Source organism: Ranitomeya imitator, chromosome 8, assembly GCF_032444005.1.
Source record: "Ranitomeya imitator isolate aRanImi1 chromosome 8, aRanImi1.pri, whole genome shotgun sequence".
Classification (NCBI taxonomy): Eukaryota; Metazoa; Chordata; class Amphibia; order Anura; family Dendrobatidae; genus Ranitomeya; species Ranitomeya imitator.
In genome coordinates, this window is record NC_091289.1 from 170823452 (window position 1) to 170847011 (window position 23560).

A 23560-nucleotide genomic window follows, 5' to 3' on the forward strand; every position below is an offset into this window, starting at 1 on the left:
CGTTGAGCACATCCCAACAGGCCTTTATGGATGCTGAGTTTACTCTGGAGGAGGTAGAACAAGCTATAACGAATATGACTGCTGGGAAGGCCCCGGGACCCGATGGATTTCCCATTGAGTTATACAAGAAATACCGAGAGAAATTGGCACCACTTCTATTGAAGGTACTCAGGGGAATATGGGAGGGGGAGCCTATGCCTGAAACCTTCTATGATGCCAATATTGTTGTGCTCAGGAAAGAGGGGAAGGATCCTCTAGACTGTGGATCGTATCGACCCATATCTCTATTGAACTTAGATTATAAAATATTTACTAAAATTCTGGCTACTAGGCTGAACACCATCATATTGGACCTTATACACCCAGACCAGACTGGTTTTATGCCGGGGAAGAGTACCTCCATCAATATTAGGCGGGTTCAGTCAGTCATTCAGTATAGCTCTCTAGAACCAGATAATAAGTGGGCACTAGCATCGTTGGACGCGGCTAAGGCCTTTGACTCCCTTGAATGGCCCTTCCTCTTTGCATGTTTACAGAAATATGGTTTTGGGAACAAATTTCTGAGAGGGATAGGTACATTATATACGAAACCCAAGGCACGTCTGGTTGTGAATAACTCTATTTCTGAGCTTTTTTCTTTACATAGGGGAACTCGTCAGGGATGTCCTCTCTCCCCGGCTCTATTTGCCCTGGCGATAGAAGCTTTAGCAATACGGATGAGGTCCTCCATTGATATCAAGGGAATACGTATTGCGGATCGAACAGACATCATTGGTCTCTATGCTGATGATATGGTGATGTTCATGGATCAAACAGAGGACACATTGCCGAAAGTAATAACGATTATAGATAAATTCAGTAGATTCTCCGGTCTCTATATAAACTGGGATAAGTCTGCCCTGATGCCTCTTTCTCATACCCCAATGGCACGCCTTGAAACTCTCTCGCTGTTGCCCACCGTCTCAAATTTTAAATATTTAGGAATTCATATGTCTCAAAGTAGTCAGTTTGATTTACAATTTAATATTTACCCACTGTTAGATCTGGTTAAATCCAAGTTTGCTGCTTGGGATAAACTTCCACTCTCTGTGGCTGGTCGCATCAATCTGATTAAAATGATACTGCTACCCAAATTGAGCTACTGCCTTCAACACAGCGCTGTGCCTATACCCAAATCCTTTTTTGCGACCCTAAACTCCCTAATCACATCTTTCATATGGGGGAAGGCTAGGCCCAAACTTAAGTTATCTACTCTGCAGAGACCGAGGCAGGGGGGCGGGGCGGCTTTGCCAGACTTTTATTCATATTATCTTGCCGGGCAGGTTAGGATGATAAATAACTGGATGCCCAATAACTCTAATCCTCTTCCTAACTCAGAGAGCCATCTACTCTATTCTGCCCGTATTGATTGTCCACTGGGGTTTTTGGAGCTGGGGGGGGTTGGTGTCCCTCGCTTGCTGCCTCTGCTCCGGTTGGCACGATTAGTATGGGGGCAAATTAAAAAAATCACTAAATTTGTAGATATAGTGGCGGAGATGCCGCTGTGGAGTAACAGTTATTTCCCGGGATTGTTAGACCACCCGTCCGCGGATTTCTGGAGATCGCATGGTGTTCTTTCGGTGGGCAATATACATATACAAGGGGTTTTTATGTCCTTTGACCAATTACAAAATACTTATAACATCCCGAGATCCCAATTTTTCCGTTATCTACAGTTAAGGTCAGCCTTTCAATCTCACATGCGGAATGGGGGTGCGGGTCGAGCTATCTCTTCCTTACCTTTAATAGGAATTCTTAATTCGCAGGGTCCTCAAGGTCTTATAACCTCTTTATATACATATCTGTTATCCGTAGGAGAGGGATCTACTATAGACTTTATTAAAAAGAAATGGGAGGGGCTTCTTCCTGATACACTAGGGGAAGAATGGGAAGATATTTTGGAATCTCCAACTAAAGTCTCCCCATCAATTAATAATAGGATGATTCAATTGTACATCATATACCAATCCTATCTGACCCCGATTCGTCTTTTTAAAATGGGCCGTCTTCACTCGTCAGATTGTCTGAGATGTCATTCTGGCGATGCAGATTTCATTCATATGATCTGGAGGTGCCCTGTTGTTTTTCATTATTGGGGAGAGGTGACGACATTACTGTCATCCTTGTTGTTGATTCCTGTCCCACTTGAGCCTCTGATCTGTTTATTTGGGGTGTGGGATGCTGAATCCTGGGATCATTATACTGGGATTTTTCTGCGAGAGACACTCTTTTTGGCGCGGAAGGTGTTGGCGTTACGATGGATGGGTGGCTCTTGCCCGACTCTTAGAGCCTGGGTGGATTTGGTAAATTCAATTATCCCATATGAACGAACGTTATATCAGAATAGAGGATGTCCAAATAAATTTGAGAAAATATGGGGTAGATGGAATTCCTCCCATCACACTTTATAGTCTACACTAACTTAATATCTATGTAAAAAGTAGGGTTCTTGGTTTTGGGGGCATCATTTACAGAGTAAAATTTATGCGGAATTCTTTTTTAAGGCGGCGTACTGTTAGTAGTTAATGTAGTTAAGGTTATATAATAGGAGATTTATAGGATGTTAATGATTGACATACACCATTTGTTATTTCTTTGTAATACTCCTGAAGTGACGATGCATTGTGATTATTTGTAAATGATGGACATGAATGCAAATGTGTGTATTATTTGATTTATTCTGCAATTAATAAACGAATTTAAAAAAAAAAAAAATGGTATAGTGTGACGGTACCCTAAGGTGCCCGATTCACTTTCCTATTTACACCTAAAAAGTCTATTTTGTGTTTTTTGTTTTTTCAGTTAAGGGGATTGACCTCTATGCAGACAACCCCTTCCCAATCCCCATGTAAAATACTAACACCTATATTCGCCTCCACTTCGGGCGCCATTCCACCGTTGTCAGCACTGACTCTCCCAGGGATCTCGTGACTATACTTCAGCGTTGGCCTCGCTCTCCTCTCCTATTGACATGGCAGCCGCACCTCACTTTTCCTCCTGATGTCTTGATTTCTCCAAAGGAGAGGAGAGAGGGGGAAGTGAAACCAGCGCTGCTTGGTAAAAGGGCTCGCTTGACATTGTTGTATAGTGGACGACTCCTTCAAAGGTCTCCAGATGTTTTTGCCTATTTTATCATTTGCAACTTTTAAAAAAAAGGCGCAAATATCATTCTAAGGTAAGGAATGCAGTTTATGAAAGTCAGAATATTTTGAGCAATTTGTGACATTCTGCAAAATGTGGGACTTGTCACGACAGTCAAAGGAAAAAAAACATTATTTTACTTTGCGTAAAATTCATGAATTTGGGACAAAAAAAATGTTTAGTTTAAAAATGTGCCCCAAAAACACAATGTATTAAAGTCTTTATGTATATAAGTCTTTCCTTTATGCACACATTGACCTGACAGTTGCAGCCACCTCATCAATAAATCTATATATACTTGTATTTCAAGAAAAATACAGATCTGATAACAGCACCATCGATCTTACACCATTCATCGAAAAAGCTACAATATCCGCACTAAGCAGACGACCTCTCCAGACACAGGCGCCACTACAGTCAGGTTACTTCTTGCTTGCAGATTAGCATTGTAATCAATGTAACTCTCCTACAGGAGACCAATTCTGACCAAGGAGCCCAGTTTTCCAGAATGGAGGTAGATTTCCGTTCACTTTTACAGCATTCAGCCCCTTTTTAAGAATGATGTAATTCTGCAAGAACAGGTTTCCAGAAGACACACCTAAAAACTATGATAAAGTGCGCTTCACTTGGAATGTGTCTGCCGTCACGTTCAACATCTTACATCAGATGATCACCATTGTAAACTGGAAGGTCCCAGTATATAACAAAGAACCACTCACGGGAAACCAGTCGATCTTATCCCAGCAGCAATGGTTCCCAGCTTCATTACTTAGAAGTGACCTGTATGTGATAGGACTCCAGATCCGCAGACAATACATAGTCCGGTGCCTTACTCATCAGATCGTGGCCTCGGAACGACTTAGGGAAAGCGATGACGTCCCGTATACTCTGCGCTCCAACAATAACGGAGATGAGACGATCTAATCCTAAAGATAGAGGAAAACAGTCATGTATGGGTTAATAGATAGGTGCAAATATCAAACAGATGACTGCAATAACTCTAGGCAAATAGAACAATAGTTTGGAGCAAGAGCACGAACAGTTTAGTAGTTGGTATTAATCTTTGCAACTGGCTCCAAACATCTCCCATTCACACCAGTATATATTTTTTATATATAGAGAACAGGATACAATTCTGTAGTGTGACATCAGTAATTATTTGGGAAAGACGTTCCTGACCTCGGCAGGTGGGATCCATTGCTGCTACAAGCACCAAATGTGTGGTTCTTGCACAGACCCTTAGGCTAGGGTCACATTGCGTTAGTGCAATCTGCTAGTGCTAACGCAATGTTTTTACCGGGGCCGCGTTCCGGGGTCGCGGTAACATCCCCGATCTGCGAGAGCGGGGAACGGACCGCGGGCGCGCCTCGGACGCTGCAAGCAGCGTCCGCGGCGCGCCACAAAACACCGGCGCGTCGCTAGCGCATGCCGAACATGGCACGCGCTGGTGCTGCGCGTTCCCATTGCCGTGAATGGCCGCGCTAACGGACGCGTTGCACGGCGTTAATTTCGCTGTGCAACGCTGTCCGTTAGCGTGTTCCCATTAACGCAATGGGAACCAAGCCTAAAAGAGACATTCCACTATTTTTAATGCTCGTACACAATCTATTTTCTCGGCCGTAGTTTTCATGGACAGCGCTTGTAAATATACTTATCTATGGGGCTGTGTTTATGTCTAGTGGTCCAAGGAGAAAAAAAAAAAACAAGTGACATGTCCAATTTTGATCCAAGTGTCCGGATCAAAATCGGCAACACAAGTCTACGAATCAGTGAAAAAAAAAAATCGTGCGGTTAAATTTTCACGGACTGACGTTATAGAAAAGCTGGAATTTTTTTTTTTGTTCAAATATATGAAATAAAACTGATGCCAAAGTCTGATCAGAATAAATCGGTCAGTTTCTCGAATGTGGACAAAACGGAGGTATGACGCTACCCCAATACTGACGGGATAGCCTAGGAATAGGCTGACCTTATAACATTTGCGAGGGTCCTACAACGATCATCTTGTATCGCCACCATACATCATGGCGGGTGCTGCCGATCAGGTCACAATCTCTATAAAAAAAGGTGGGCATCTCCTCTCCATAAACGTATCGCTTCCAGCGGCACCTGATGATCGGTGACGTGTGTTGGCCTCCACCAATTTTATACTGATGAGAAGTTACCAATATAAAAGTAGCAGACAATCCTTTACAGTCACATCTACACGACAAAACCTTTCCTCTGTATATTTGGTTATTAAAAATGACCAAGTCTGCATGTATGAGAACCCCATGTTACCGGGATTAAAGATCTGATGGAGCTGGACAATTACCTAACGCGATGCCACCATGAGGGGGCGCTCCAGACTCCAGCGCTTCTAGGAGGTGCGATAGGAGAGTCGCATCTTCCTGCAGGAACATGGAGACAAGTTGTAGGTGAATAAATATCCCAGTCGCCAGTGTAAAAACTGCAAGATTTCTCATTTTTATTTTTTTAATAAAGATCGTGGTAACACAAAAGCCTGAAGGATTTTAAGGTGAATCCAAAAATCCTTTTTTTTTCCTGACAACACATTAATAGGAAAATCTCTGACCTTTAGGACGTCTTGAAGAACCCAACGTTGAAATTCCGAGTTGTGAATACGTATTGAGCCACCTCCAACCTCATTTCCATTTAGGACCAGGTCGTAATGCTGACTGCGAACCTGAAAAATAAAGTCAGTGAGAAAAATGGCTGCTTCCACAGGACAAGCATCAGATCCCATATACATAGGACCTGTTACGCTGACGGCTGTCACTGAGGGAAAGAAGGGTCAGGCATATGGGATTTCAACATGTCCGATCACATGGGAGATAATAGTAACACATCTGGAGACGACTTGAGAACACATGCACAGGAGATCATGACAAGAACTCCATGACTTTCAGGGTCCATGGAGGGTGAGGGGCTGTCCACATACAGCTTTACCTTGGCCGGGTCTTGGTACAGAAGCTCCATGTCATCTGGGTGGGGAGCAGTGAATGGATGATGAGCAGATTCCAACTCCCCCGGATTCTCTTCTTTTGGGAGAAAGAGTGGAAAGTCCACTACCCACAAGAAGTGGAAGGTGTTGGGGTCCCGGAGTGGGACCCCACATTCTTCTAGTCGAGAGGCAACTTCAAGGCGCAGCTTGCCTAAAGCAGTGCACTATGGGAGATAAACGATACACAATCCATTGCCTTTCTCTGCCCTGGACCACGTCACCAGCCACGGCTGACAGTAATACAGAGCCGGCACTCACGGCTGCATCACGTGGCCCTGCCGCCAGCAGGAGGAGATCTTCAGCCGTGGCCCCAGAGTCATCTGCAAGAGCTTTCTGAAGTTCTTCAGTGAGATTCTTCCCAAGAGGAGATCTCCAGGCTCCATCAGATCCAACTATAACCGCCAGGACCTCCTGTAATAAATATATACGGTAATGGCTGTATACATGGGAGAAAGAAGTAGCGTGAGAATTGCATCACCACCAGTAGGGGGTGCTCACAATACTGTTTAAGCATTAGTCTCAATAATAAAACAATGTATAATATATTAAAGGGAATCTGGCAGTAAATGTTTGCAATGGAATCTGAATGTAGCCTAATGTAGGGGCTGAGACCCTGATTCCAGCGATGTATCATTTACTGGGCTGATTGGAGTACTTTTGATAGAATCCCTGTTTTCTCTACTGTAGATGTAGCAGTTGTCAGAATCCCCGCCCACACCCCTGATTGGCAGCTTTCGGTGTATACTGTCAGCAAGCTGCCAATCAGAGGTGGGGGTGTGGCTGGACCGGGAGGCAGGAGACAAGTAGTCCTCCAGTGAATTACATGCTGATAAAACACAGATTGTATTGAAACTACAGAAGTGCCACATTCCTGGAATCAGGCTCTCTGTCCCTACATTATGCTGCTCTCATATTCAACAGCAAAAAAACTGCTGAAAAATTCCCTTTAAAAAAAAATGCAAATACTCTTAAAACTGGTCAAAAATGTTTAATTTGACACACAAGATTGGATATTTACACACATTTAGACATTATTAACAGCACGTACAGGGTAACCTGTTACTATACCTGCTTACACTGGTCCCTGATCATCTGCAATATTGAATCCAATGCTTTTCCCTTTAGATAAATCTGTAAGAATTAAAAAAACAGGGATCAAAACATAAAATGTGAACGCAGCACCACAGAGTGTGAACGCTGGACTGCGTGATACAGAAATTATACATGACGGCTATGGTCACTGATGGGCTGATCCCTGTGACTGTGTGGGTTAATTATTCATTTATTATGCTTGCTGAAATATGTAATCTTGTCATTTTCACACTGGCTCCTATTTGGGGGTTTTTTTTACACTCATAATTGCTGTCTTTTCAGGAAGTTTTCAGCAGGTTGATGATCATCAGAGACAGGATTACAGTAACAGGCAACACCTCTACACAGTTGATTCACCAATATGTCACAGCTCTCCTGCTCCTCCTTTACAATGACCTTTGCACACGCTCATTAGATGCTTCGATACTAAAGATTGTGTCTGGGTCTAATGACCATTGTGGCTAATGTAAATGTGGATTTTCTTAAAAACACAGGAAATCTAAGAAAGCCCCAAATAAGCTCACAGGTGCTGGGGCTTGGACTGTGCTTGCATCTCTCCGGCCTTTTTTCCCTCCCGCCACTGCCGGCCTCCTGTCCGTAACTGACAGGTAACTCTTCTCTATGACCTGCTCTCCCGTCTGAGATCGTGGGCAGGCGTCATCATTCCCAGGAGTTCTCCTAAAGACCTCACATATACTTCTCAAAAGAGGGCTACGGATGGGGAATCGGAGGAAGCTGTAGAGCTGACTGCTTCCACTTTTTAGGTCACTCTTATAGAGGCCATTATGTTAAATGGGGTTGTCTCATTTCACAGATTATTGTTCCAGAGCAGCAAAGACAAAAAACTGCAGAGATCAGAGATTGACTGCAGCGCTGTAGACGTGACTTCTTTGCTGCACACAATCACCGGAGCAGTGTCAAGAGGCAGGTCGGTCTAATTTTCTTTTGCCTCCCACAGAGTCTGAAGGCAACATTTTTGAAAGGGTACAACCCCTTTATTTATCAAAAAAAAATAAAAAGAAGAGGAAAATTATATTTATTATATTTTTTTTTTTTAATATGTACACTTAAAGAGTACAAACATGTTGCTGCTCCGCTGTGGCGGACTCACCGCTCCATCTGGGACTCTTATGGCTTTCACACATCCCTGGGGTTTACCGAGAGCTTCTTTTATAAATCTCAAAGGCAAGGTCCTGATCTGCTCGGTCACATCGGTGATCTGGTGAAGAAAATGGACTGTTATATAAGGAATCCTCCATTACAAGGCTCATCCCGGGCATTGTACAGGACATTCATACACGACTCCAGCAGGATAACATCTGTATATATCATGTGTATACACATCAATATAGTTCAGTCTATGTTATATCTATAAAAACAGCATGGGCAGGGTCAGCATCTGGATGGGCAGGGTCAGCATCTGGATGGGCAGGGTCAGCATCTGGATGGCCAGAATCTGGATGGTCCTAATATTTTTTAGGTCCGCAGCCATTTCTGTTCACATATCAGTGTGGTATAAGCATCATGTTACCTTCATTTGGAAGCGAGTGTCGGGTTTATCTACTCCATAGCTGCTCATGGCCTCCGCGTAAGACATCATTGGGAATGGATCAGGTAGAGTTCCTTTTTCTTCTGGCCATGAGTACCGCAATAAGCCCTCCACCAGCCTCTGGATCCCCAGCTGGTCCACAAAGGACATTTCGATATCAACCTTAGGAACAAAAAGTGCCAAATGCATTAGATGCACAAAAAGTTCAGTAACTTACAGCATTTGGGAGTAAATTGTGAATCATAAAGGTGTGAACACAAGGAGGAAGACAGATTTTCCCACAACCTTAGGCCCCGTTCACATTGCAGTTCAGAATTGACACAGGCGTGAACTTGGACGAAGGTGAAGAGCAACCTCCAAACTGTCCACGGGTGGCAGATGTGAAGGAAAACACGGATCAGCATGCTAGAAGTCAATGCCCAATGCCAGGAGATAAGCGGGTGTCGGTGGGGTCACCCTCTATCCATTGCTACATTTGGTGAACAGCTATATACCAGACATCAGAAGAGACAGGTGGTAGATGAACATTGTAAAGGGGTATTCTGGTAACAATACGTTATTACTGACCCTCGGGATAGGGGATAAATTCTAGATTTGTGGGGTCCAGCTACTGAAACTTCCACAAACGAGCCTGTTGTCCCCTGTCTGAATGATAGTGCAGTGTACAAGCCCGACCGCTGCTGCATTCTATCTCTATGGCAACGCAGGAGAAAGCAGAGTGCGGTTCTAGCAATTGGTGGGGGTCTCAGCTGCAGGACCACCAGCACTGTAGACGTTATCGTGTGGATATAGGTAATGACTTACTGTAACGGGAATACTCCTTTAATGTCTATCACTCAATGCAGTTCTCCTGGATTATGACGCGGCCTGTATGTAATACGCACTTTATCAATTTATATCACTTACCTGCGTGAATTCCGGCTGTCGATCCGGTCTCGACCCTTCATCTCGATAACAACGGGCTACCTGGAAGTATCTAACAAAACATTATATTATTTTATTTGCATCTGTACCAATGAATTCCTACAGCACATTTAATTGTAAGACTACAAGAGAGAACATGGAGGCACTGGGGATCGGCGAACACTTACACCCGGCAATACTGGAGACAGATTTAATATTCAATATAACTTATTATGCAAATTTCTGTTTAATTTGTTTTGACAAAGGGGGGCGCTTCAGCGTATTTCTATGATCAGACACCAGGGGGCGCTTCAGTGTATTTCTATAATCAGACACCAGGGGGCGCTTAAGTGTATTTCTATAGTCAGACACCAGGGGGCGCTTCACCATATATCTATAATCAGACACCAGGGGGCGCTTCACCATATATCTATAATCAGACACCAGGGGGCGCTTCACCATATATCTATAATCAGACACCAGGGGGCGCTTCAGTGCATTTCTATAATCAGACACCAGGGGGCGCTTCAGCGCATTTCTATAATCAGACACCAGGGGGCGCTTCACCATATATCTATAATCAGACACCAGGGGGCGCTTCAGCGCATTTCTATAATCAGACACCAGGGGGCGCTTCAGCACATTTCTATAATCAGACACCAGAGGCGCTTCACCATATATCTATAATCAGACACCAGGGGGCGCTTCAGCGCTTTTCTATAATCAGACACCAGGGGGCGCTTCACCATATATCTATAATCAGACACCAGGGGGCGCTTCAGTGTATTTCTATAATCAGACACCAGGGGGCGCTTCAGTGCATTTCTATAATCAGACACCAGGGGGCGCTTCAGTGCATTTCTATAATCAGACACCAGGGGGCGCATCATCATATATCTATAATCAGACACCAGGGGGCGCTTCAGCGCCTTTCTATAATCAGACACCAGGGGGCGCTTCAGTGCATTTCTATAATCAGACACCAGGGGGCGCTTCAGTGCATTTCTATAATCAGACACCAGGGGGCGCTTCAGCGCATTTCTATAATCAGACACCAGGGGGCGCTTCAGCACATTTCTATAACCAGACACCAGGGGGCGCTTCACCATATATCTATAATCAGACACCAGGGGGCGCTTCAGCGCATTTCTATAATCAGACACCAGGGGGCGCTTCACCATATATCTATAATCAGACACCAGGGGGCGCTTCACCATATATCTATAATCAGACACCAGGGGGCGCTTCACCATATATCTATAATCAGACACCAGGGGGCGCTTCACCATATATCTATAATCAGACACCAGGGGGCGCTTCACCATATATCTATAATCAGACACCAGGGGGCGCTTCACCATATATCTATAATCAGACACCAGGGGGCGCTTCAGCGCATTTCTATAATCAGACACCAGGGGGCGCTTCACCATATATCTATAATCAGACACCAGGGGGCGCTTCACCATATATCTATAATCAGACACCAGGGGGCGCTTCACCATATATCTATAATCAGACACCCGGGGGCGCTTCAGTGCATTTCTATAATCAGACACCAGGGGGCGCTTCAGTGTATTTCTATAACCAGACACCAGGGGGCGCTTCAGCGTATTTCTATAATCAGACACCAGGGGGCACTTCAGCGCTTTTCTATAATCAGACACCAGGGGGCGCTTCAGCGTATTTCTATAATCAGACACCAGGGGGCGCTTCAGCGTATTTCTATAATCAGACACCAGGGGGCGCTTCAGCGTATTTCTATAATCAGACACCAGGGGGCGCTTCAGCGCTTTTCTATAATCAGACACCAGGGGGCGCTTCACCATATATCTATAATCAGACACCAGGGGGCGCTTCACCATATATCTATAATCAGACACCAGGGGGTGCTTCAGCGCATTTCTATAATCAGACACCAGGGGGCACTTCACTATATATCTATAATCAGACACCAGGGGGCGCTTCACCATATATCTATAATCAGACACCAGGGGGCGCTTCACCATATATCTATAATCAGACACCAGGGGGTGCTTCAGCGCATTTCTATAATCAGACACCAGGGGGCACTTCACTATATATCTATAATCAGACACCAGGGGGCGCTTCAGCGCATTTCTATAATCAGACACCAGGGGGCGCTTCAGCGCATTTCTATAATCAGACACCAGGGGGCGCTTCAGTGCATTTCTATAATCAGACACCAGGGGGCGCTTCAGTGCATTTCTATAATCAGACACCAGGGGGCGCTTCAGTGCATTTCTATAATCAGACACCAGGGGGCGCTTCAGTGTATTTCTATAATCAGACACCAGGGGGCGCATCACCATATATCTATAATCAGACACCAGGGGGCGCTTCAGCGCCTTTCTATAATCAGACACCAGGGGGCGCTTCACCATATATCTATAATCAGACACCAGGGGGCGCTTCACCATATATCTATAATCAGACACCAGGGGGCGCTTCACCATATATCTATAATCAGACACCAGGGGGCGCTTCACCATATATCTGTAATCAGACACCAGGGGGCGCTTCAGCACATTTCTATAATCAGACACCAGAGGCGCTTCACCATATATCTATAATCAGACACCAGGGGGCGCTTCAGTGCTTTTCTATAATCAGACACCAGGGGGCGCTTCACCATATATCTATAATCAGACACCAGGGGGCGCTTCAGTGCATTTCTATAATCAGACACCAGGGGGCGCTTCAGTGCATTTCTATAATCAGACACCAGGGGGCGCATCACCATATATCTATAATCAGACACCAGGGGGCGCTTCAGTGCTTTTCTATAATCAGACACCAGGGGGCGCATCACCATATATCTATAATCAGACACCAGGGGGCGCTTCACCATATATCTATAATCAGACACCAGGGGGCGCTTCAGCGCCTTTCTATAATCAAACACCAGGGGGCGCTTCACCATATATCTATAATCAGACACCAGGGGGCGCTTCAGTGCATTTCTATAATCAGACACCAGGGGGCGCATCACCATATATCTATAATCAGACACCAGGGGGCGCTTCAGCGCCTTTCTATAATCAAACACCAGGGGGCGCTTCACCATATATCTATAATCAGACACCAGGGGGCGCTTCAGTGCATTTCTATAATCAGACACCAGGGGGCGCTTCAGTGCATTTCTATAATCAGACACCAGGGGGCGCTTCAGTGCATTTCTATAATCAGACACCAGGGGGCGCATCATCATATATCTATAATCAGACACCAGGGGGCGCTTCAGCGCCTTTCTATAATCAGACACCAGGGGGCGCTTCACCATATATCTATAATCAGACACCAGGGGGCGCTTCAGTGCATTTCTATAATCAGACACCAGGGGGCGCTTCAGTGCATTTCTATAATCAGACACCAGGGGGCGCTTCAGTGCATTTCTATAATCAGACACCAGGGGGCGCTTCAGTGCATTTCTATAATCAGACACCAGGGGGCGCTTCAGCGCCTTTCTATAATCAGACACCAAGGGGCGCTTCACCATATATCTATAATCAGACACCAGGGGGCGCTTCAGCGCATTTCTATAATCAGACACCAGGGGGCGCTTCACCATATATCTATAATCAGACACCAGGGGGCGCTTCACCATATATCTATAATCAGACACCAGGGGGCGCTTCAGCGCATTTCTATAATCAGACACCAGGGGGCGCTTCACCATATATCTATAATCAGACACCAGGGGGCGCTTCACCATATATCTACAGGGTGGAGCGTGGTAATTTGCTGATTTGGGAATGAAATAAAAAAATTATGATCATTAGAAAAATTTATTTTATATTTTAATTATACTGAACAGTAATGGAATTTTTAAATTACATGGTTTTAAATAGTGTATCTGGCAAATGTCGACCTTCGCTATCCACACACTGCTGCATACGTTTTCTGAAGTTTTCATGAACTCTAACAAGCATGTCCACTGGTATTCTGCCAATTTCAGCTTCAATATTGTTCCTTAGGTCTTCCAAGGTGTTGGGACGGTTGATATACACCTTAGACTTCAGGTAACCCCAAAGGAAAAAATCGCATGGGGCTAAATCTGGTGAGCGTGCTGGCCAGGTCACATCTCCCCTCAAAGAGATAAGCCGTCCAGGAAACATTTGCCTCAAACAATTCATGGTAACCCTCGCTGTGTGCGCAGTGGCACCATCCTGTTGGAACCATGTATCCTCTAGTTCCATTGCCTCAAGAGCCGGCTGAAAATAATCCTGTATCATAGACAAGTACCGTTCGGAGTTCACAGTTATGGCACGACCATTATCCTGAAAAAAGTAAGGACCAATGATGCCTACTCGTGATATGGCGCACCACACAGTGACGCGGTCCGAATACAGAGGTCTCTCGTGAACTTCTCTGGGGTTTGTTTCACTCCAGTAACGCATATTTTGTTTGTTTACACACCCACTGAGGTGAAAATGTGCCTCATCAGAAAAAAACACAATTGCGTCACGGGGTATCGTTGCTAACATGTCTTCACAAGAGGTCCGCCGTGTCAAATAGTCCCATGCTGACAAATGTTGGACCACGCACATTTTATACGGGTGAAAATTCAGTTCATCATGAAGAATCCGGTGGAGAGAACGTCTTGAAATGCCAAGAGCAAATGATTGCTTCCGAGCAGAGCGTTTCGGAGATTGCAGTACTGCTGCTCTAACTCTCTCGATGTTTTGTGGTGTTGTAATCCTTCTCTCAGGTCCCCTTCGTACACATGACACATTCCCTGCTGTTCTGAATGCATTCACCCAATTTACAATTGATTGCCGTCCAGGAACACGTCCGCGTGGAGGAACAGCGAATTGTAAACGAAAAGCACGCTGCACTGCAATGATCGAGTGGGCATTTGAAAAATACGCTTCAACACAAAATGACCTCTCCTCACGTGTCCACTGCATGATGGCAACTGAAAGGCAGAGGAATACAAATCTCCCATCAGCCACTGTAAGCCACACCCACTCTCCCCTCTCTTCGACCGACAGTGCCACCACAGCATGCAGTGCAAAAAAGCAAATTACCGCGCTCCACCCTGTGTAATCAGACACCAGGGGGCGCTTCAGTGTATTTCTATAACCAGACACCAGGTGGTGCTTCAGCGTATTTCTATAACCAGACACCAGGGGGCGCTTCAGCGTATTTCTATAACCAGACACCAGGGGGCGCTTCAGCGCTTTTCTATAACCAGACACCAGGGGGCGCTTCAGCGTATTTCTATAACCAGACACCAGGGGGCGCTTCAGCGCTTTTCTATAATCAGACACCAGGGGGCGCTTCAGTGTATTTCTATAACCAGACACCAGGGGGCGCTTCAGCGCTTTTCTATAATCAGACACCAGGGGGCGCTTCAGTGTATTTCTATAACCAGACACCAGGGGGCGCTTCAGTGTATTTCTATAACCAGACACCAGGGGGCGCTTCAGTGTATTTCTATAATCAGACACCAGGGGGCGCTTCAGTGCATTTCTATAATCAGACACCAGGGGGCGCTTCAGCGCTTTTCTATAATCAGACACCAGGGGGCGCTTCAGTGCATTTCTATAATCAGACACCAGGGGGCGCTTCAGGCTGCATACAACCCTCTTACCTGTCCAGGCCGCCGACCATAAGCAGCTGCTTGAATTGCTGGGGGCTCTGGGGTAAGGAGTAGAACTTGCCGGGCTCCTGTGTCGGCACCAAGAATTCCTTCGCTCCCTGAAACAGACAGAACCCACGACTGATATGCGACATTCTGGGTGTTCGCACCCGTCCGTGCACCGCCCTGAGAAGTGACAGGCGCTCACGATATCGGTCCCTTATTCATGGCATGGAATTGCTACTTCAGCCGTTCCCGTACTATGAATCCTACTGGTGAGATACAAAACAAGAAGGTTTCTGTGTATAAAAAGCTGTGTATGGAGAGGAACGATCCGGCTCTGCGCGCTGTGCAGGACCAGACAGAGATCTCCAGGACATTTATATAGGAAGCCTCGTACCGCGGGCAGACACTGCACCTGCACACGAGGAGTCACTCGGCTTCCACACGCTGGAAATTATGTGTTACTATCACTCATCAGTCGCTACCGGGATTCGAACCAGGGTCTCCGGCGGTCTATTCATTCACAAATAGCAGGATGTAACCACACAGCCATCGCTGCAGTCCCTGGAGTACAGCACATACATACCCCCGGGTGCACAGCACATACATACCCCCGGAGTTTTCTTGAACAGGGTGGGAGTCTCCACATCCACAAAGCCTAAAACAAAGGATTAGTCAAGCTTCACATTAGCATATAAATAACACATACCTCTACTGGGAAAATACTGAAAAGTCAGGGACAGAGGACACTTTTTTTTTTTTTTAACTGCAATTTTCTCAATTGGGGTCATTAAAAATGATGTCCCACTTGGCTATTACAGACTGCTTCTTTGCACATTGCGGACTGCAGAATGAGTTAACTGAGAATCCATCAGTGAGCTCGTTCCGATGGAGAGATTGTGTGGTAATTCATGTGTTTTACAACAAACTCTGATGTGTTCTGTGGTCACAAATCTGACGTCATCATTAAAAGATAGCTAAGAAATTATTGTTGATAAATTGGCTAATACAAGAAAAGTTTAACCTTTCGAAATGACAGTTTCATTTTTTACAAGAACTCTGATTATTAACAATGTTATAATATATCTTGTTTTTCCATGACAGTATATAACAAACAGTTTAAAAAAAAAAAAAAAAAATGATAACAATGACAACCTCTCCACCATAAGAAGCTGACTTATGGATTCTCAGTTAACTCATTCTGCAGTCAGCAATATCCAAGAAGGTAAAGAAACTGTAAAAGCTAAAAAGTTAAACATTTTTAAATCTATATATATATATATATATATATATATCTCTCAAAATTATTTAACAAGGTCATCACTGTGGAAAACTGCACATTTTTTGTTAACTTGTGCAGTTTATTAAAACAAAAAAACAACATCCTTTAAAACCTCCAGTAAGCAATGCTGACAGGGCCATGTGGTGACATTAATGTCTTGCAAGCTGAACCTGGGCCACAAGCATATTTGTTAGTTCCATGTCAAACTTCTCCGTAGCCGGCCATGTCAGTCCGCGCGTCTCTTGGACTACAGACCGGCTTAGAGGACTTACTTAAATGCATCGGTTTCTTACTAAAATCATATTTTTGCAACTGGATTTCAGCATTTTAGACTTCTGAAGCTTCTATGTATCACTGTACACAGCCGCATGCAGAATAAGTTAGCAGTGAATCTATCAGCGAGACCTTGTCCTAATGGAAGAATCTGTAACTTCTATGCCAATTTATATCGCTCTATATAGAAGATAGCTCAGGAGAACTCTGCCACCAGAAGCAGCTCACTGATGGACTCACTGGTAACTCATTCTGCAGGCTGCTTTGCACGATGATAAATAGAGGCTGTAAAAAACAAATAGGGCAACATTTCTAATACAACATTACTGAAAAGTTAAATGTTTAAATTAAAATAAATAAAAACTTATTTGTACTTTTGGTGTCTGGAGAGGAACGATCCGGCTCTGCGCGCTCTACAGAACCAGACAGAGATCTCCAGGACATTACTATAGGAAGCCTCGTACCGCGGGCAGACACTGCACCTGCACACGAGGAGTCACTCGGCTTCCACATGCTGGTAATTATGTGTTACAGTCATGGCTGTGACTCCTGGAGGCGCTGAGAAGCATCTCCGGGTCTCTCGTCACTGGTGCCCGGACAGGACGAGCTCATGTACAGCGGGCAGCCTGCCTATCTTTGTTCTGCAGCACGGACGTCTCAGGGTGCAGTATGTAGTCGTGGCGCTTACCATGCTGATTGCACAGATACTCCCTCATCCTCATGACCATGGTGGACCGGAGCCGGAGGTTGTGCTGGAGTTGGGCGCTGCGCAGGTCCAGGTATCGGTACTGCATTCTCAGCGACTCCGATTTCTAAAAGAAAAAGCAATGGATCGATTATATCATTTGGTGCCGGAGTGCGAGAAATCAGCGCAGAAATATTAAGCAGAGCGTAAGGGAACATTTACAGCAACAATGAACCTTCACAGAGTCTTTAATCTCAAACGGCAGCTTCCTGCAGGCGTTCAGGACGCGGACCTCCTTGGCTTCAACTTCAATCGCTCCTGTGGCCATTCTCTAAAAAAGAAAACGAAGCAAAAGTCAGCGGATCGCACAGTTATAGGTGATAAGATTACCGCTCGTCATTTACTATATGGACAGAAGTATGTGCCCCCCCCCCCCATTATACCACAGGATAATCTCTGACCCCAATCTACATCCATACACATTAATATGGAGTCAGCACATATAACGGCTCCCGCTCTTCTGGGGAGGATTTATAGAAGATTCTGGGTTGTATCGGTGGGATTCTGCCCCTTCATCCAGAGGAGAATTTGTGAGGTCAGACCCTGATGTTGGGGGAGGCCGGGCTCAGAATCTCCGATCTAGGTCATCTCAAAGGAGCTGTGCGGCCGGTCATGTACTTCCCACCAAACTCCACCAACCATGACTACATGGACCTTGTGGACTTAGGACAGTCATGGGGAGCATAGAAGGGTCTTCTCCAAACTGTTCCCACAAAAATGGAAGCTAAAATTGTACAAAATGTCTGGTTAAAAGATTAATATTACAGATGGCACAATGCAGGGGGTAACATTCTCCTTATATTTGTCAAACCCAGATTCCTCCAGACACCACATAAAGAGGTGTGATCCGTCACTGCACAGAACACGTTTCCTCCAGAGTCCAGTGGTGGCGGCTTTACACCACTCCATCCGAGGCTCGGCATTGTGCTTGGTGATGTAAGGCTGCATGCAACTGCTCGGCCATGAAGCTCCTGGTGGGGGCGCAGTGTTTTTGCAGATGTTAAAGCCAGAGGAGGTCTGGACTCTGCAGTTATGGGGTCAGCAGAGAGTTGGTGACTTTTCTGCTCCTCAGCACTTAGCCCCCCGCTCTGTAACATTACGGGGTCTCCACTTCATGGCTGAGTTGCTGCGCTTCCTCCCACTTCTCAATAACATCAGTCACAGGTGATGGGGAAAGGTTTAGGAGGAAGAAACGTCATGTACGGACTTGTTACCCCGCTGTCTCACAGGGACCTATTATCAGTGAGCTCCGCACCAGCAGTTCTATGGCGTTAGTAGACGGCATTGGTGAGGGCTGGAGGTTATACACTGGTGGGATAAGGGCTGGATGTTATACACCGGTGGGATAAGGGCTGGAGGTTATACACTGGGGGCGATGGGGCCGGACAAAGAACCTACATTCAATGATTAGGACACGTGGACTTGTACTTTCCTCCATATAATGTCTGTATTATTGTCAGTATATTCTGAACAGACTCACCGGATTCTGTTGGCCCGATGGTCGGGGTATGACCGTCCCCTTTACCAACAGCACAGACTCCAATGGGACTGCACTCGTCATTTCCTTTAGCCGAGAACCTTCCTAGTAACACAAAGCACAGAAGCCCAGAGGAGTGATCACTAATGAGAACGATCAGAGACGCTAGGACTTATACCCGCTACTCCATCACTGCAGCAATTTAGCCCTTTGCACTTTAGGAGGGGTGTGAGTTATTTTTTTCCCCAAATTGTAGCATGCTCTAAATAATGTTTTTTTGCATACATGATACCAGGTTCTCCCACACATCACTGCTGGAGAGAAGCCGCTTCTATTATCGGCTGCACAAGATCAGTAATCTCTCCATCACTTGTAGACAAGAGGATCTGAGCGATGGGGCTGAGCTACTGAGCATGTCTGACCACCAGACTGGTCGCGTTCGGTGGACATTCTAAAAAGAACACCAGGGGGCGCTAGAACAAGTGTGTGACTACAACACCTAGAGTGTTTATTTAACTCAGATTGGAAATAAACATGTCTGACAGATAAATGGAACACTGACATGGGACAGCAGGAGATGCTGGGCCAGTACTTAGGCTCTTATATCCTGTCCTTTATATTTCAGTTATAGTTTTGTTCTTCTATCAATCTTTATGTAGCGGACGACCCCTTCAGTGATAATCATCTATCACCTTCCAGAGTCCCAATGAATACATCACTTACTACATCAGCAGGAAGAACAACCTGGATCAGTCCGTGCGAATCTCTGAGCACGAGAAATAGATCATGTCTGCAAAAGAAATACAGAACACCTATCAATAACGGGACGGAGCGGACACTAAGGCTATGTGCACACGTTGCAGATTTGACTGTGGAATTTCCTGTGCAGATTCTGAATTTCTTGACAGAAAACGCAGGTCGGAATCGGCACCTTTTTTTGGTCTGTGCACACGTTGCAGATTTTTGTGCAGATTTCTTCCTTTTTTTTTACCCCTGCAGATTTCTATTATGGAATGGGTGCAGAAACGCAGCAGATCTGCACAAAAAAGTGACATGGTCCTTTTTTGAATCTGCTGCGTTTTCTGTGCAGATTTTTCAGCACCATCAGCACAGCATTTTTATTTTGCCATTGATTTACATTGTACTGTAAATCACTTGCAAATCTGCAGCATTTCTGCGCGGAAAAAAAAAGCTGCAGTTCTGCAGGATATCTGCAACGTGTGCACATACCCTAAACATTATTAGTGGATGAGATGGACGGAGACACCAATTTTTAGGTATTTTACAGAAAGAAAAATGCTAAGATGCAAGAGGACCATTTTACATTTGCTATGTGCATGGAAAACCCAGCATCTTTGGGATTTTGACAACGGATGTGCCCCACATATGGTAAGCTGGGTGCCACCACGTGACAGCACTGTGATGTGCGGTGCTGCTCAGTATAATCCGTGGTTAGCGCCTTAGTCACCTAAATGCCCAATACTAACGATATCAGAGTCTCGTTATTTAATGACTTGGACGTCTTCAGAGAGATTCAGCAGAACTGAAACTCTGGGAAAAAAAGCAAAAACTATAACCAAAATAACTATTAAAAGCATAAAGTACTCGCTGCCCAGTCACCTCTGATACTGGAGCCATCCGCACAACGTCACCTCCTGCCCCACATGAGCCGGGCGCAGCTCACCGCACGTGTGAGATCGGAAGGCGAAGCTGCTGAAATCTGATAGAAATAGTAAAGAAGGTAATAACTATATATACACAGATATAGGACACGTAGTCAGTGTATTATCACATGTCCATTACCGGAGGTCCTGGGGGGCTGGTGACTTGTGGGGATACTCCCAGCATTGCTCCGATGTGTTACACACAATGTCCTGATCCCCGGTCGTCTCCGTAAGAAGCTGCAGCTCAAAAACAGTTTCACACCGGTACGAAGAGCCATTATCTGCCCTATAAAACAATGGAACGAGTCGTGGATCCTACAAAGGAAGAAGGACGGCGCAGATACGAGGAAGACGTCCCATCAAGGACTGACAGGTGAGAGCACGGACGGGCAGCCTGCGCTTAACCCCTTAATGACAGCCAATACGTCTTTTAACTGACCTGAGATATAAGAGAATAGCCTCCCCATACAGGTGACAATCCAGTAGCTGTCGGCTGTACACTTTATAGCTGACAACTTGCTGCATCAGCCATGATCAGTGTTTGCACCGTCCAAATCTGTTTAACCCCTTGGATGCTGCTGTAACTAGTGACTACATCATTATAAATGGTTAACAGAGTGTGGGGGCTTCCTCTTTATCCCAATTGGTGCCCTCAGATCATGACTGTGTGGTCCTGATGTTTGCCATGGCACTTCACGACCAAATAGCGGCCTTAGAGTCTGACGGCTGTTGTAATCTGTTCAGAAGTTAGCGGCATTTAGGTGATAAAAATACACATTTTCATTTCTGTCATACCACTTTGCATTAATTCCTGTAAAGCACCTGAAGGGTTAATAAACTACCTGACAGCAGTTTTCAATATGTCAGGGGGTGCTGTTTTTAAAATGGTATCACGTTTGGGGGTTTCCCAATATATGAGACCCCTAAAGTCACTTCAAACATGGATAAGTCCCTAAAAAAATAAATTTTGTAAATTTCCTTGAAAAAATGAAAAATTGCTGCTACATTTTTAAACCTCCTAAAATGCTAACAAAATAAAAGAACATTTTACAAATGGTGCTGATGTAAAGCCGACATGTGGGAAATGTTATTTATTTATGGTCTGCTGTGGTATGACTATCTGGATTAAAGGGATAATCAGTCAAATGTAGAAAATTGCTAAAAAATTTTTACATTTTTCTCAAATTTTAGATATTTGTTATAAATAAACACTAAACATATTGACCTAAATTTACCATTATCATAAAGTATAATGTGTCATGAAAAAAAACAGTCTCAAAATCACTGGGATTTATTGAAGTGTTCTAGAGTTATTACCACATAAAGTGACACTGGTCAGATTTCAAAAATTTGGCTCCGTCACTAAGGGGTTAATGTGTACAATACACTCGAATTATAGATTATAATATATATATATATATATATATATATATATATATATATATATATATATATATATATACACACACACGCTGTGCAAAACTTTTAGGCAGGTGTGTAAAAATTGCTCCACAATAAAAAAATCTTTAGAAAATAGAAGTGTTACTAGATTATTTTTATCAGTGAACAAAATAGAAAGCAAATGAACAAAATAGAAGAATCCAATCAATACTTAGTGTCACCGCACTTTGTCTCCGTCACTTCTTCCAGTTACTGCACACAGGTTCTGTAGGAACTCGGCAGGAAGGTTGTTCCAAACATCTCGGAGAACCGACCACAGACACCAAATACTGATGGGATCTACATTTCTCTTTTGTTCATTCACTTTTTATATATTTTGTTCATTAATAAACTATTATCATTACTGTTTTCAAAGTACTGTCACTTTGCAGCATGACTAAAACTTTTTGTACAGGCAGATTATAATATATATATATATATATATATATATATATATATATATATATATATATATATAGCAGCTGGCGAGACCAATCAGCGACTTAGATTCCATGACAGACAGAGGCCGCGACCATTGAATATCTGTGACAGACAGAAGGATGGAAGTGACCCTTAGACCATTATATAGGAGATATATATATATATATATATAATCTGCCCCTTCTCCAGGATGTACATAGGATCTCCAGAATATAAAACTTCCCATATTCCATCTGTCTAAACTAATATTGGAATATTTAAAACAAACAGTGATATGAGGTGATATCAGAAGTGCAGAATCACAGTTTTTCCAATTACTTCACCTCCCCCAAAAATTTTATAATAAAAAATAAAAATAAATAAAAGTATTCAAAAATTGTAGAACCCCCAAGGTGGTGACCATAAGAGCGACAGCCCGGACCCCGAAAAATAAGAACTGAACCAAGTATTAACTGAAAAGCAAATAAGAAATAAGTGATAGCTTTTGTAAGGCAAGAAGTTTTAGGTGACGTCCAGGATGAGGACATGGTGGTCTCTGCTGGTAACAGCGCCCCTCTGTGCACTGGCCGTACCTGGTATTGCAGGTGAGTGAACAGAACCGAGCTGCAGTGCTGCATACCCCCCGTATAAAGTAACAGAACGAGCGTCGTCTCCCCGCACTGACCTGTCACATGCCGCCGCCGCCGCCGCCGGGCGAGTGAGACGAGTGTCCTTGTGAAACCAAACCTGACCCAGGCGCAATCAAAGCTGCTAGAACTCGAGCAGTCACGTGCCCCATTAGAACCAAACGCATTCCAGTCAGGGCGTTCGCAGCGGCCATGTTTACTGGGGGCGCAGAGGCAAAGTTGTTCGATTACGTCATTTGGAATTGGTTTGTGTTCCAAGCCTCGTCTTCGCTTCGG

General features: G+C 44.6%; 1 protein-coding gene and 2 non-coding genes across 4 annotated transcripts; all 3 read right to left on the reverse strand.

Moving 5' to 3' along the window:
• Positions 1–3213: 3213 nt before the first annotated feature.
• Positions 3214–23445, reverse strand: DARS2 (aspartyl-tRNA synthetase 2, mitochondrial). Of its 2 annotated transcripts, none has more exons than XM_069737829.1 (18): positions 23323–23445; positions 20917–21063; positions 20734–20833; positions 19837–19903; positions 19117–19218; positions 17812–17907; positions 17580–17703; positions 15948–15994; positions 15346–15452; positions 9732–9801; positions 8808–8987; positions 8388–8495; positions 7253–7315; positions 6443–6595; positions 6130–6348; positions 5756–5866; positions 5495–5570; positions 3214–4106 (listed from the first exon to the last, which is right to left on the reverse strand). In XM_069737829.1, exons 2-18 carry the CDS (start codon positions 21053–21055, stop codon positions 3946–3948), a joined length of 1923 nt encoding a protein of 640 aa, XP_069593930.1. In that variant the 5' UTR covers positions 21056–21063; positions 23323–23445; the 3' UTR covers positions 3214–3945. The 2 variants fall into 2 exon arrangements, with proteins under 2 accessions (XP_069593930.1, XP_069593929.1); XM_069737828.1 differs by having other exon boundaries at positions 23231–23369.
• LOC138648510 (small Cajal body-specific RNA 3) lies at positions 15648–15781 on the reverse strand. The gene has a single exon (XR_011315123.1). It is a non-coding gene; the product is annotated as a small Cajal body-specific RNA 3 (non-coding RNA).
• On the reverse strand, positions 17270–17403 carry LOC138648509 (small Cajal body-specific RNA 3). The gene has a single exon (XR_011315122.1). It is a non-coding gene; the product is annotated as a small Cajal body-specific RNA 3 (non-coding RNA).
• Positions 23446–23560: the final 115 nt, after the last annotated feature.

Bases quoted from the DNA above. Each gene is read 5' to 3' on its own strand.
- DARS2 (XM_069737829.1), bottom strand. From the start codon at position 21,055: ATGGCTCTTCGTACCGGTGTGAAACTGTTTTTGAGCTGCAGCTTCTTA. The intron at 20,834-20,916 runs GTAATGGACATG...TATTTCTATCAG, and splicing joins CCAGCCCCCCAGGACCTCCG to ATTTCAGCAGCTTCGCCTTC. The intron at 19,219-19,836 runs GTAAGTGATGTA...TTGTGTTACTAG, and splicing joins TTGTTCTTCCTGCTGATGTA to GAAGGTTCTCGGCTAAAGGA.